At 37.2% G+C, this 16,117-nt stretch overlaps 1 protein-coding gene across 2 annotated transcripts; it reads left to right on the top strand.

Moving 5' to 3' along the window:
• Positions 1 to 11,797, top strand: LOC102221576 (myelin protein zero-like protein 3). 2 transcript variants are annotated; one of them, XM_023351932.1, is made up of 7 exons: positions 1 to 44; positions 122 to 384; positions 2,400 to 2,566; positions 8,039 to 8,252; positions 8,816 to 8,972; positions 10,915 to 10,984; positions 11,175 to 11,797. In XM_023351932.1, the coding sequence occupies exons 2-7, from the start codon at positions 315 to 317 to the stop codon at positions 11,253 to 11,255; spliced, it is 759 nt and encodes a 252-aa protein (XP_023207700.1). In that variant the 5' UTR covers positions 1 to 44; positions 122 to 314; the 3' UTR covers positions 11,256 to 11,797. The 2 variants fall into 2 exon arrangements, with proteins under 2 accessions (XP_023207700.1, XP_005804600.1); XM_005804543.2 differs by having other exon boundaries at positions 26 to 384.
• Positions 11,798 to 16,117: the final 4,320 nt, after the last annotated feature.

Raw genomic sequence — 16,117 nt, forward strand, 5'->3', positions numbered from 1 at the left:
GGACTTTGTATCTTATGGTGGAATGTGACTTTTTTTCCTTCGGCGTAAGTTTCGAGCTGTCTGTCTCCTTTATTCAACATGTTTGCCAGTGTTGGCTGATCTTTTTTCCTTTTTCCCAAAGTGTTGTCTGGTCTTACGCACGGAGAGCTCCTACTTCCTGATCCACCTGTCCGACAGGTATTCAGACAGGCGGAGGGGGAAAAAAACTGACTCAAGACGAAACATACTATGGACGGAAATTTACCGAAGTTTTGAGGCAACTTAGAGGATTTTTTTCAATCGTCACCGAAGTAGATCCAGTTTCTAATCCAAGTATGTGTCGAGTGGACGCAAGAAGGACAGCTCTAAATGTAGTTGTGTTGCTGTATTTGTTTGGCGTTTTCGGTAAGTAGGGCCTGAGATCCGGTGTCGTGTCGCAGTGAATATTTCAACATTTAGCGTCAGGCGGTTAAATACGTAGATCCTTGCTCTTAAAAGCTGCTTATTTAGTCATTACTTAATTAGAGAAATGCTTTGTCTTGGCGAGTCATACTTATATCAATACTGCAGGTACAAGTTTGTTTTTTATGGTACCCATTTTTAGTGCAATATAGTATAGTGTGGTTCTTATTTGTAGAAAATAAGGAAACACCATTAATCAATTTAAGACGCGAAATTTATGTTGAAAGGTCAATACATAAAATAACAGTAAATAGAATATTAATTTAATTGACAGGATCGTCAGTATTTGGGTGGGATAGTATTGCATAATAACAACAGGCCTACGGTGGTAAATTCAGGAGGAGCACGCAGCCAGGCTTCTGCGCTGGGACTCCGTGTGTGGATTAGGAAGTGTTTAAAATACACTAAAACATCCTTCCAACAGAAGCTCTCTGTAAATAACTTACATGGGACATAAACAGTCATTAGCACTGAGTACTAATTCAGACTGTTTAGCTTCTGTATTGCGTTATTTTGGGTGGTTACAATAACATTCACATTGCCAATGAATGCTGCTTATGTACACCAACTATTGTGTCTTTTTTGGACAAATCTGAGGTTGTTTTATTTTTTGCCTTACTTATTTAAAGTTTAATTAACCAGTAACCGTTTCAAAATGTGTCATATTAGTAAGCTTATATTTAAAGTATTTGAGATTTTGGAAGAAAAATGTACTGTTTTCTCTCTCATTAAATTTGGGGTTTGTATTTGTACTCAGCCTGCCTGCATTAATACAGAACCTTTTGCAAATAAATCAATGTAATTCACACCAGACCCCATTTTTTCTTTGCAGACTAAGAATAAATTACACACAGGTGTATTTTACTAGTTTAGATTACTCGTATAACCCCACATGAAAAGGGGGCTGAATATAAATCCACAGCACACTCTTGACATTTTTGTTGGAAAAAGAAAGCTTATGAGGTATGAATATTTTCCAAGCCACTACAGAAATATAGGTTCAATTAGTGGTAGTTAAAGCTACAGTAAGTAATGATGTTTGGCAGCACCATGACCTTCCTCTTGGCTCTGATTGGTTGTTATTCTGTTAAATCATGGTGACAGTTTTAATTAATATGTCAAAAAACATATTGTTTATGTCATACAGCTCTAAATCAGATGGTTAACAAAAATCAACAACTGTTGCATTTATACTAATGAATTCAACCCATTGTGATGGTGATATTCTGAGCAAAAAATATAACGATTTCAAAAAGTAGTCATTTAAAATTAACTAAATATATTGTATCTAAATACAGATGTAGGTGTTTTGTTTCATTTGTGGGGCTGTGCAATTTTATTATTCTGCATAATTTTATTTGCTAGCTTTTTTTTGTTATCAACATTTAGAAACTTTGTGTCAGTGCAAAGACCACAGAGGACCTGCCAAGATTCCTATGATACCTCTAATTACCACGTTAGCAGCATCCATCATATCACTGAGATTTAGAGTGTTTCTTCTTTCAAGAATCCTCTGCTTCATTTCCTTTTTATGAGAAAATAGTTCTGCTTGTGTTGTTATCTCTATATTCACTTAATATCCTCAGTGAACTGGTGGGTATAAAGATACATGTTAAGAAACTCATAACTGTTAAAGGTCTGATGGACAGATGATGAACATGTCTGTCAAATGCAAGAAGAGCAGCTGGTGAGAAACTTGTATTAATGTGTCACTCAGTGTTATGTGTACCAGGAGAGCCTTGCTGTCCTGTCACTTTTGTGACAATCACAAAAGTGACAACATTGCAACATTTCTTGATTGATATCAGTTGTTTTTCATATGAAAGTGGGTGGAAAAACCACACGCAGTGTGTTTTTTTTGTTCTAGTTCTCCACTTCAGTTTCTGTGGAACTCATGAAGACATGAATCAGCTTGTATCATATTTTCAATTGCTTACTTGGCTTCATCTCTTCTCCAGGCCTTTCCCAAGTTTCCTCCATCAAAGTGACCACTCCACCAGAGCTCCATGCAACTAAAGGGGATACGGTAAAGTTGCCCTGCACTTTTACCTCTACAGCAAACCCAACAAGTAAAATGCGTGTTAGCTGGTCCTATACACCACAGACTGGAGGTTCATCACTGGTGGTGAGTATTTGAGAACCTACTTATATAATTCCTTACAATATTAAAAACCCATGTACTGCTGTTGTGTTCTCAAGCATAATACTTGACAAACTAATGGACCAAGCACAGGTTGAGAATAGTTTTATTGACATTCTGCTTTATTGACACTTAGACACTTGGCTCAGTATTAAGGCAGTGCAAGTTTAAAGAGTGAGTATTACATAAATTAAAAATCATGGAACTTTCTATGTTATGCAGAGGTTGTTGCTAGACTTTTTGTTGTCTGATATTTTTATTGATGGGGGTCAAAAAACTCCCACCATTGTCCATTTCTAAAATGTCAATATTATTCAGTATTAGGCCTGTCACGATAGCAAATTTTGCTGAGCGATTAATTGTCTCAAAAAACTATTGCGATAAACGATAATATTGTCTGAAGACCTTTTTACACTGATTTAATGGAAATGACGTAATAATGCATGTGATTTCCTGCCAAAGATAGATGCACTTTATATTCAAAAGAACACTAAACACTGGAACTGATAAACAAAATAAACAAAACAACCAAAAACAAAATGGATTCTCAGTCTCCATTAACAAAAAATGTACTTGATAAAAACTAAACAACATAAAGCCAAAGTGTAAATAAATACTGCATTCAACCAAAAGAGTGCAGATTATGAAGTCTGTATATTATGTTGCCCTTCAGTAATAATTAGATTTAAATAGAGAAGATGGGCACATCGACTACATGATGCAATAGTTCACACTGCATGATTTTTTGCTCCTATTTTTCCCCTTATGACAATCTTAAAACGTTGGTCTTTCTAAGAGTGTGTGGTGTGTTACGGTAGATCGTCGTTGCCGCTCCGATCTAAATCAGGGTTTTCCCCGACTGGGATCTTAACGCAGCCTGTTGAATGTGACAGGTAGCCAATCAGAAAGCCCGGATTCTCCTCCGGGCTTTCTGAGGGGAAATTACGTCGGGGAATCCCAAACAGCTGACACGGCGCAACCAGAGGTCCAGCGAACATTGGAGATGATACGTGGAAACAACATTAATGTTTGTTCAACATGCAAAGAATATAGAAATGACAAGAGGAGGAGTTGGAGCGAAATTGCTGCCGCAGTTGATAAACCCGGTAACTTTTCAGCTGTTCTTCGTTAATAGGTTCTAATAATTTTCATTCAGTCTGGACTTTACGCTGACACTAGCCACATGCATTGCAGGTAGATTGTAATAAAGCATTGATTAAAGCCTGGTTTTAAAATTAGTTCACTGGACTTGTAGCCATTATTTTGTGCCCATTGTTGGACACCACATAGCAGGACCGAACCCGATCGAACCGCTATACCTAGGATTTCTGTCGGCTAATGTGTGGTCTGTCAGGTTTTGAAAATGGGCCGACAATCGGCCGACAGCTCTAAGATCGTGTCGTGTGAGGAAGGGAGGGTCAGTGGAGAGCACCGGAGTTGAGCCTTTTTTCATTCGGTGTCATCAACAGAAAGAGAAAAAGGGTGGAAGAGACGATAGTGGCGATAATTGAAATGACGTCGATAGTTTTAATTTATCGTACGATTAATCGATTTATCGTTTATCGCGACAGGCCTATTCAGTATTTCATTTTTTTTCTTTAAATTAATATTCAACCTGAACAAGCTGGTTCACAGATGCCCTCCAAACTCTTCATGACTTTTCAATGCACTGTCAGCTACCAGATAGCGAGATGTCCAAGTCTAAGATTTATCATTCTTTTCTTAATTGACTTAATTATCTCTGCTCTGAGTGTAAAGTTCAAAATATCTCTTGAAGAGGATGTGTATTGTAGTGTGTTAAAATAACCCATGACATTCAGATGTTTCTGTCACCATAAAAATAAAAATAAAAACATTCAGATGTAAAATGTTTGGTTAACCAAACCCCTGATTTTATGGTGTTGGCAAAAGAACCCAAGTAGTAATTTAGCTGACTTTATCAACTTCTTAGAATGCTGAAACAAAAGGCAGAGTATCAGGGAATTACCATCAGCCTACTCAGGGTTGTCATGCTGCAGAATAACTGAATGAGTCAAATTATTTTGAGCCAATGTTAAAAATTTTAATAGTACTTTCCTAGATTAAAGAAGCAACATGCACCAGGAAATCAATAGATCTAAGTGCTAGAAAATATGAGAGCTCTCGCAGAACAGAATCAACACCTCACCTCTACATGTTGTTTTTGTTAGAAATCAACCTACCAGCATCATGACCTTGTCTGCTCTGAAGGGGATGCAGCAGGCTGTATACTTTTGAACTGAAAATCTGATTCCAATATTATTCCAATAATTTTATATTTGAACTGAATGTATTTTCATGCTAGCTGAATATGTTGTCAGACCAATAAGTTACTAATTTTGACTTTTCCTATTTGCTGTGTCTGAAAAGCGTGGTGGCCTCTTGGGAACACATAAAATGGTTCATTCGGTGCTTAAAATAGGGATTTATTGTCTTAGCTTGGTTTGATATTCTCCATAGTTTCAGCCTTGAACAAAAAAAGTAATATTTTCACTGAATAAATGTCTTTATGAGTCATACAGACCAAAAGCATACAGATCATATTTACATATAGATAAAAAAATATCAGGACCTACTTAACATACAGGAAAGTGACTTGTTCGAATAACAGGTTACTTTATTTGCATTCTAGTGTGATCTCATTCTTGAGCCTATCAGTACACAAGCTGTGATGGTAATAACTGAAGGCATTTCATTCTGATTTCATTCAGTTTTGATTTGAACAGCATTTGTACCTGCATGTTTGATTTATTAGTCCCATGCTGAGAATTTTATGTTCCTTTCCACCATTTGTGTATGTCCGCAGCTTTCACAGTAAATATCGGCCGGCCCAACCCGATACCACTTCCTTTACTGTATTGTGGTCTTGTTTGAAATGAGTTCAGACGTAGCCACTCTAAACTATAACTGCATTCAGTCTTATAACCCTGCACACTTTGGGCTAACATTCACTCTCCAGTCCACAATGAGTGCACCACATAATTTAAGCAGCTCCATTGTACTTGGAGATGGCCATCAAGTGTGGTTCTTTGTAATTGCATTTGGACTGTGAGATTCTATAGTGTGGTAGCTGCAACCCTATATGCAGTAATTTCCTATAGGAGCACTCAGCATTAAATGGAAGCTAATGCTTTGTGGCTTTGCTGCTGTGGCATGCTGTTGGTTGGGTCATTTAAGACAAAGTTGTCTTCCCTAAGTATTTAGGACAGAACAACTAGCAACCATTAAAAAGTTAAAGAAGATAAATCCTCATGAATTTTTAGTGCTCATTCTATGGAGCCTTTTTGGAATCTGAATCTTGATACGACCCACAGGTGGCACAGTCTACAAGTTTTTAATTTTTATTTCTAAACCCTCAATTACTTTCCTCCCAATTTCATTAGCTTCTTTGGTTTATTGGCCCGTGGGACGCTGGCTGTATATCACACTGGGAAAGGCCATGAATAAGCATGTGAAAACCTGTCAGAAAATATCAATTTGCTGCTGAAGCTTTAGTGTCAATCAGCATTGCTGCAGTGCTTCAGTGGCTTGCGTAATTACCTCTGTCTCAGTGAGAATAAACTTTGCAGAAGAGAGGCAATCAAATATTTATAGAAAATGATGGTAATTGGAGTATTTGGCTGTTGAACTCTGCTTGTGAAAGCTTCTTTGGGCCAGAAACAGATGCTTATTTTCTAAACCTTTTAGATACATCCAGGTCTTCCCGGTTTAAAATGCTATGTTGATTCTTGGATGGATGGATGGATGGATGGATGGATGGATGGATGGATGGATGGATGATTCTTAGTCATGGTCTAGTTCACTGCATATAGGCCTGTCCAGCTTCAGTATATAGGGATGATTGGCTTTATCAGTATGAGCATGTAGTCAGGCTCTTAGAAAGTAGAGCTTGTATACACATAGAGCTGTAAAACCATAAAATTTATCAGTGGCTGTGATTGTTCTGTGTTTGCTTTTGCCACTATGTGGTTTTTATTTGGGAAGCCATGTGTAACCAACCTTGTTGATACTTCTCACAGTCTTTTGCATGCTTGTGGACATAAACTTGAGACTCAAACTCTTTACAAGTGAAATGTTGCAGTGTGATCTTTATTTCAAAAAATATTCATGCAGGAAAGCTCAAAATAGTGCATTAAAATATGTTATTAACAAAATAACTCTGCCTGTGTTATGTTAATTCCCTTCTGAAGGTTTCAGGCATTTTTATTGAGTGTATCAATTGGATCAATGTTTAAAAAATAATAACAAATCCCAAAATATACCAGGTTTCTCAGTTTCACTTTACTAATTAGCATAGTGGAGATCAGGACCGATGAGCGACAGTAGTAGTGTGATTTATCTGCCTACATACTCGTCAGTTCTCTTCAGTTTTGGTATCCATTTTCTTATAATGATCTAAAATGCTCCAGAATGCTATTTCTTGGTAATCAGATGAGGAAAAAAACTTTCTCTTTGTTTCCTGTTTATTTCACATAGCTGTGAGTAAGACTGATATCCAAATTTCACACTAACCATTAAACCAGTGTTCTTTATCAACAACAAGCTGGATGAAAGAATGTAGTTACTAACAAATCAAGAGATGGACAGATTTGGCTTGCTGCTCTTAGAAGTAAATACTAACTTCATTTTTGCTTTGAAAATATACTGTAGATGGTCACATTGTGCTTTGTATGTGGAAACAATAGTGCGTTATCTTAGTATTCAGAGGTCAGGTGATTTTCATCCTGCAACTCAAACATGCTGAACTTGGATATGATCTCTCAGTTTTAAGCTCCAGCTTTCGAGTATAGTATCAAGGAATCTTGATTTTTCTGACCCTTGTTTCAATATTTAAAACATTTGTAGTCCTTATTCATTACATTTGGAAAAATCTATCATCGTAGCATCATATATCACTGCTATTCTTTGTTTAAATCCAGTTATATTTATAGTTTATTTTTTTAGTGTAACTTTATTAGTCATACAACATGCAGCCGTAATGTACTTTAAAACATGTTTTTCTCTCCCTCGCTGCTCCCACACACACATACAACAAACTCGTACTCTAGTGTTTGAAAAGGTCTTGGTCGGCATAACAGAGTAGTGACTCAGTGATGATGTTTGTTGTTGTAAACAAACTGATGTGGGTAAATGTCAACTTGAGAGTTAAATTTTGCTTTCCAGACATGTGCAGATATTTTTCACAACCATGAATGTCCCTTCCCTGTAGCTGTTTTTTTTTATGAACAACCTTGCCAAAATAGGACAAATACAGTGTCTCAAGTTGAATTCTGCAGCAATTGGTCTTATTTGCTCTGAATAAGTAGACTCCATATTTTCAGGTGTTATATTTTACAGTGAATTAAAATATTTAAAGTGCACAGCTTTTGCTCAAGCTACACTTTATCACACCACCTGGTCTTTATGAAACAATTTTTTGCCTTTTCTTTTCCATTGCAGTTTTTCCACTTCTCCTCTAAAGCTGAACTTCCAAAGAGTGGTCAGTTTGCTGGTCGCATCAAATGGCAGGGAACCCCTGCACGTGGGGACGTCTCCATCTCCCTGGTCAATGCCACTCTGAATGACAATGGGACATACACATGTGATGTCACAAACCCCCCAGATGTCTTTGACTCCCCAAAGTCACACACTGTTCTGACAGTTACTCCGAAGGGTAAGTTGGAACAGATGGGAAATCATGATGGTGGGCAGCTCTTTGAATTCAACTGCCTGCCAAATATTTCTTGATTCAGCAGATTAAGGCAAACATTTAGGCCTCGTTTTCTTTGGGCTGCCCTATAATGTAAGCAGTCTGGCTCAAAATTTTCTGGCTTTGAGGTAAGGTTGAGGATATCTATTTGGAGAAGATCACCCTCCTCTGCCATGTGTGTTTCAGCACCTGCAGTAGCAGCACTGCTAAAGCTCCCGAGAAAACTTTTCACATTTTAGTTGTTTATGTCTGAAAGCAGTTTCCAGGCAACCAGGAAGTTTGTGGTCCCGGTCAAAGACGTCCACAAACTTCCCGTCAATGAAGTTATGATCAGTGTTTACAGTCATAACTGTTTATACTAAAACAGTGAAGTGAAATTGTTTTAAATATGTTTCTGAAATGTTTGTTTTTCTCTGAGGAGAGAATTGTAATGATTTTGTATTCTTGGTGTAATCTCCTGTGAATAGCTGATGATGATCATCTTGGTAATTTGTACCTAATGACCCCAATGTTCTTGCTGTCCTCAGCTACGACCATCCGCTTCTCAGATGTTGCTGTGCTCCTCGCCTTTATCCTGCTCCCCTCCGGCCTCATTACCTTCTTCCTGATTGGACGGATGTTTTGTCCCAAGAAACGGCACAACCAATCAAAGGCCTACAGATCACCGATAGAGGTCACAGAGGGGTGAGTAAATTTATTCTACCAATCACTGATGTTGCTCTCTTGGGGATAATGACAGTCAAGTCAGCCTTCAGCGATGATAGATTCTACATCTGGATTGCTAATGGTGCCAAGGTTAAGCAAGAACTGAGGTCTAAGTTAAAGATTTGGCTTAAGAAAGGTCAGGCGTCTTGGAGGAACGTGCTTTGAATCAACACCGTCTTCCCATGATTGATCTCTAAGGTGGCTTCAGATGGCAGGCAGTGACTTCATGATCTGAGTAGAGCTGCTGTTTTCTCTTCTTTTTAACGCTTGGGATTCTGGATAAACTGGTTACCTTAGCATAACAATAAAAGTCAGATAGATGGACTGATAGATACTTTATTATGTTTTAGGGACACTTAAATCTAAAACATAAGTACTGAAAAAAAATCATAAAACAAACACACCATAATATCTTTATTGCTATATTGGGCCAGTATGGGATGCTCTCCATATACCTTGATGAAAAATATAAATATTTGAAAAATATCCCAATATGTACAAGATTTAAAAAAAAAACTTAGAACACAATGTGATGGCTTTACTGAGAAGTAGGATCAATCCCTGCTTAGGTTAAAATAAAATGAAATTGATTATAAGTAATAAAAATGTAATTTATAACACACACCTATATACCAGAAAGCCAAGATTAAACTTGATGTAGCGACAGGTTGGGGGGCGTAAAGGACATTATGACCTCAATACCCCTGCACTAAGTGTGTTATGGGATAGAAATGTAGCTTAGTTATACTTGATGAATGTATTTAAAATGTAAGGGGTTTGAGGGAGTTAAGTCAAGATTATGCCAAAGTATATTTTCTCTAACTTGTTTTTTTTTTATTATTATTATTTCAATATTTTGCATTCAGGTTTATTCCTAGTATTTATTACAGGTTCCTTAATAAAGGATAATTTCCAATTGAAAAATTATTGGACTATTCCAACTAGTTCATCTTCAGAGTATGGGGCTATGAGCTCAAACTGCAAATGTTAGTTACCGTACTATAAAATGAGATCACAATGTTAAGCATAATAAATAAAGCGATTACTAAACATGCCTTAAAGAATACCTTAAAAAATGCCTTGACACATAGTTTAGTTTTGTGACAAAATCAACTCTTGTCCTTATATGTACGTTTTTAAATCCCACTACTGAACACAACTTTCTTTCAGCTTTAGGCTTTTCTTTTCTGCTTAACATCCATTCAGTTAGAGCACAGGGCAGCAGCTATCCATCATTTATTTGCCAATTTAATAACCTTTTAAAAATAGATCGCTCTTTTTTCCTAATAGAATTTAATATTTCATTTGTCTTCACTTGAGAATTGATACTCAAAATTGCAGACTCAACCATAGTTCATGAGAGTTTGGACTGCACTGTTTCTTTAGGAGCAAGAATGTGGAAATCTTTATCAAGGTTTATCAGACATGCGTGTTCATGATGTGAACAGCAAAGACAGTCAAGCATATGCACCAGTTACGACTCCAGACTAGCGGGAAAGCACTGAGCAGCAGGGTTTTCAAACACAAAGGTCTGCAGGGACTGACTCACATTTGGAGGCAGTCTCTCCAAGAATTACAGCTTCTGGCACTAAAGCATCGCTTTTTTTGTGTGTGGTGATAACTCATGAAAATAGTCATTTTATAGATCTTCAAATAGTCGTTTTGTTTGAACTTGTCTCTAAGTGTTTTCTTTAATTCTGCTCTTTTTATGCCCTGTTAAGCTATATAGTTGCTTTCCTTGATATTAAAGTAATAGGAGGGAAAGAGACAGTGAGACACGTCAGCACTGGGTAAAAATCAACCTTAGATATATTTTATACACACAAAACACAGGTTAAAATGTGTGACACAGTGCATGTTTTGACATCCATTTGTGTGATTATTTTCATTAACAACCCTCTGTGTGTTCTCCTCCCATCAGAGAGGAAAATGGTGGCTACCCACAGACAGCCTACGTAAAGAGCACCACTTGCTGTGACATGTGTCTAACGGTACGTCTAACAGTGTTGCACTTGAAAACAATAACTTTCAGCTCATAAATAACTTGAATGGATATGTCCACTTCATCAAATAAATATTGCATAATCTCATTGCACAACAGCAGAACATTAAGATGTGTGACATACTGATAATTTTCCTGTACAAAGTTTTTAATCTTATCCCTGCTCTGGTCTCTTCAAGGACTCTGACATAGAGGATGAATACTACAGTATACAGAAGAGGCATCCCAAGGAAGAGGAGTATGTTGAATCTCAGTGCTAATATCCATGGTGAGAGCTGTTTAAAAACTTCATCCACTGGACAGAAAACAAAACTGGCCTTCTTGACTGGCATTTGGTCATAAAGTTTACTTTGTTTTTTTCATTTTTATTTTGAGACATATTTAGAAATTGCTCCACCCCAATATTTACCACAAATATTTGACTTACTTTTGACTGCTGAGCTGAGCAACTGAGCACTGACAGATACAAAAATCCTTTATTCCTTTGTGGGTTATGGTGTAGATACTTTATTTTGTCTGCAGTAGAGTTACTAAACCTAGCACCCTTAAATCAGGTGGAACCTGACAAAACAAGCCAACCGAGCAGTGTATATATATTTTTATCTTTCTGATTTACCTATTGTGTCATTTTGTCATTGTGAAACATGTGGATGAGTTTATTTTGTTTTATTTTATTGTTTTTTTTTTCTAATTTATTGCCTGAGAGAGCGGCTGCATTCATTTTGTCATTGCGTAGCTGTGGAACATTTTTGGTATTTGCTTGAGATTAGGACAGAATAAACATTTTGATTTAAAACTTCTACTGATCTCACTTTGTGTTTGTGACTATTTAACATGTTTTCTGTCTTTCACTGTTTCATTTTAGCACCAACCTTGTGTCAGTGTACTTGTTATTGTGTTTTATTGAGGGCTGTTGAGTGGCAGTTTAGCTCTGCATGCATCTTTTTTACCTAAATAAATTATTAATGAGATAATCTTTTTTTTTTGGTGAGAAAATGAACATTGTTTTTAAAAATAGACTCAGTTCTAAAAGACAACACAATATGCAGTGCTTCATCAGTAAACACAAGTTGTTGAAGTTGAGTCTCCACTTATGTACTTTTAATGAATAAGCTGCTTCCTAATGTTGCTGAGTAGTTCTGCAAATCTTGGAGGTCAAATTTGACTCTTGCAATGTAAGGACTCTTGTGAAGAGACCTAGGGAGAACACAAAATTAAAATCCTCAAGAAAACTCAGTCCTTATTCTTTCTGACTTCTTTGCATCTCAGTCAGTTCACTCATGCCCTCTAGGCTTTAATAATTCACACACAGCTATGGTGAAACAATTATTATTCCTGCTTCATCTGAACTACCATGGCAACAGCTTACTAGTATTGGTCAGAAAAAGAAAATCAAGAAAATTGATTGAATGAAGAAGCCTCGGTTTCCTGGATGGACTTGATTTTCCGAGGAGAATGTGTTTTGGAGGTTAAAGGATTTGGACTCCAGACTTACAAAGCTGTATGATAACACCATCAATGTCAATGTCTTCTTCTTCCAGTGGATACACACAGTGGATATACACTCGGAGAAGACGGAAGAAAAACTCAATTTTCTCAGTTTTCAAAACCTTTGTGTTATCTGTCTTTATTCTATTATTAAGTATGCATAGATGATGCAGTTCTTTACCAGCTGAAGTGCTTCTGATGTAAAATTATTTATCCAATTTCCTTTGTTCAGTTCTTTGCGTATTGTTGGCAGCTTGAATCACAGAAAGTGTTTGAACTCATATAAGAGACCAACAAAACCTGTGAACATCATTCACGAGATGTTGGACACAACAATGACGGCAGACACACAAACTGTCTCCAACCTCACCACAGGAAATTCAGCTTTGGACATGTACCAGTGCCTGGTTACGGAAGGTGAAACTCCCTCCAAATGTTATTTCTGTAAATTTTTCAATTTGAAATCCTAATGCTGCAATTAAATTTTAATTTACTTCAGGAGAGGCACAACCAGCAAGAAGCTCCAGAACAAAATATATTTAGTTAAATTTTAAAACTTGCTGATACTGAGACAATCCTAATGTTTTCTGAGTTGTCTGGACCGAGGCGTCCAAACAGCAGACGAAAATGCATTCACATTCCTTACCCATCGTATCTGTTTTATTTGGAGGAGTTTGTGTTACTGCTACACATTTTGTTTATTGTTACAACCCTCTGCAAATGTTTCTGTATGTCTGTATAGCTGAGTTGGTTTGCATCACTAGTTGGAATCATCTATTTAAAGTCCATGTGGGATGTGTCATATACTACCAAAAAGCAAAGTGCTAACTATAAATAAGCTGATAATGACTACTTTAGCAACTCTAAAAAGCCAAATATTTCACAGTTTAGGGTCATCTGCACTGCTTGAGTTCTGACATTTGCGTTAGCATTCTACAGGAAATTAATCAATTACAATAGTTATGGTCAATTAGGTGAAATTGGCCCTGGCCTTAATATTTTCATATAGCTTACAGCTGGCATATTACTTGTGAACCTCGTTGCCTTTCACAGGCATGGTGACCTTTCATTCTGCAGACAAGGAGCTTCATCACAGCGAGGAAAGTGGTACATTGTTAATCGACAAAGCAACAAACAGAATGCACTCACAAGTGCACAGGGCTGACACTATGGGTAAGCAGTTTTCTTATATGTACAGAGTCAATTTATACATTTAGTAGATTTAAGTGTTGAGGAAATTCAAGGAAGCATGACTTCTAATGATATTTTTTACCCTGCCTACTAAGTTTTAGCAGTTGTGTGTAGAATAATACCTTAACAAGGGTTAAGATATTCTCACCCGCAGCCTTAGAAGATTATCCAAGTATGCAATAACATCAAAATGCTTTAAAATACCTTAAATGTGAACATTACTATTGTAACCGTAGAACTAGTTAAAATCATTGCAAATACAAGCTTCATAAATTTTAAAGGAATGCACATTCATTTGAGACTCTTGCAAACCCTCTTTATCAGCCTTCAGCTGGGCACGCATTAAATGTTAAATCTCTCTTTCACTGGAATTGGAGATGGCCTGAGGTGAAAATGAAATGGGGAAAAAATTAAGTTTGACATAACAGCACAGCCAGTTATACTATAATTCTGTAACATTTGTGCAAATATGACTTAGTTCTTTTTTTTATTATTCTTTAATAACCAACATACTGAAATAATGCAACTCTGACTCAACAGTTACTTACATTTTTTGGCTACTCTGCCAACCTCAGAGTACAACTGATCATATTTGTTTTGTGACCGGAGGTGCAGTCTGCCAGGTGTGAAGCCTTGCCGCAGCACACACCCCGGCATCGCTGGCCGATCAGTGTGACATTATTGATTTCTGTGGTTGGTAAAGGCTGCAGATTCAACTGATTAACAAAACAATCAAAGAACTGGACATACATTAGCATACCAAGTTGTTCAGGAAGCAGAAACAGCTATAATGTCTGCTGAGTTAGTTTCCACTCAACTGCAGCCCAATCTGTTGCAATGGCAGATGGACTGTTTTCAAAGGCCAACCCACACACTCTCGCCCGGTTTCCACAGATTCTACAGCCCTGGCCTCAGCCTGATTTCTGACTCCTGGGGATTGAAATGTTTTGATTATTATTTTTGTTGAGTTTTTCTTCTTAACAGCCCTCTTCATTTAAAATGGGAGCTGATTATTATTTGTTCTCTCTAAGGACTTGTATCAGCACTTGCAGAATGGGGACTTGATTTTAAGTGATTTGCTTCTTAATGTTGAACTGCCGATGCTGTAAATATTTTACCAACAGTGAAATGCACTAATGATGACTGACATAGATGCAAATCTTTGGTAAATATAGATAAATACAACATAAAATAATGCATAAGTGTAAAAGTGGAATGAAATTAGTAATTCAAAAGAAAACAAATTACTTTATACTCTTGAAAAACAAATCTTGTCCAACCACTAGGTTAGTGAAATGAGTCTATCTGTTTAATCTCAGTATAGATGCAAATGTTCTGTGAAGGCCTTAGAACTTGTTTAAAGAACATTAGAGAACAAATAACATCATGATGATCAAGAAACACAGCAGTCAAGTTCTGGATAAGGTTGTTGAGTTGTGGTATCCTTCAAGACAAGATACATTCATGTTCTAGCAGGAACACAACCATATACAACCGCGGCTACAATGCAATGGTTTATATCAATGTTTCTGAATCCAGTTCTCAGGAACCACTGCACTGCATGTTTTAGGTTTCGCTTTTTATTTTTTATTTTTTTTTCTTCTCCCCTCCAGGGGGTCTTTTGTGGGCTCAAGTGTCCCTTAAATGAAAGTAGGCTGACAGGAAAGTGGGAAGTAGAGGGGTGAAGATATACGACAAATATCGCCCGGTCCGGAAATCGAACCCACGACGGCTGCGTCGAGGACTCAAGGCCTCCAAACGTGGGTCGCGCTATCCCCACCACATATCACCACAGTACGCCCTAGGTTTTGCTTTTAATATGATTCTGCAGCAATTGATGCCATGAAGAGGAGGTTATGCAATAATTTGATTTGGGTGTTCTAGAACAAGCACACATCTAAGACTTGCAGGACAATGGCGCCTGGTGACTCAAATTGAGAAACAGTAGTTTATATCAAAGTATGAATGACCCTGTCAAAGTCCAGAACTGAATTGAATTGTGGCAAGACATTCAAACTGCTGTTTAGAAATGCTGCCTGGCCCCAGTCTCAATTTGAGTTAGAATTATTTACATTACAAACTGTGGCTCAGGGCATTGAGATTCTGTGTGCAACCTGCCAAAACAAAACTTTGCTCAATTTCTGGTCTATTTTGTGAAGTATAATTGTTTTACATGTGGGCTGAAATCAATGTGTGAAATTTGGCTAGTGTTTTAAAACAGCTGATGTGTTTTAAAATTGTGATGACTGTATCTTCTGTTGATCTGTTTGCAGATGTTCTGTCAGGTTGAGCTACTGAGAGCTAATGAGAGAAAATAGAAAGGATGACAAAACCTGGCAATAGTCACCACAGGACTGTGTCTTTTTTTGGTAATGGTGTGATTGCAGCTGATGTCATTCTGAATTCACAATTGTTTCTTTTCCATTACTTTCTAAATTAATAA

This window comes from Xiphophorus maculatus, chromosome 18 (genome assembly GCF_002775205.1).
Source record: "Xiphophorus maculatus strain JP 163 A chromosome 18, X_maculatus-5.0-male, whole genome shotgun sequence".
Lineage (NCBI taxonomy): Eukaryota > Metazoa > Chordata > Actinopteri > Cyprinodontiformes > Poeciliidae > Xiphophorus > Xiphophorus maculatus.

Excerpts from the sequence above, each read along its gene's own strand:
- LOC102221576 (XM_023351932.1), top strand. The coding sequence starts at position 315 with ATGTGTCGAGTGGACGCAAGAAGGACAGCTCTAAATGTAGTTGTGTTG. Across the intron at positions 385-2,399 it reads GTATTTGTTTGGCGTTTTCG|GCCTTTCCCAAGTTTCCTCC; the intron begins GTAAGTAGGGCC and ends TCTCTTCTCCAG. Across the intron at positions 8,253-8,815 it reads TCTGACAGTTACTCCGAAGG|CTACGACCATCCGCTTCTCA; the intron begins GTAAGTTGGAAC and ends TGCTGTCCTCAG.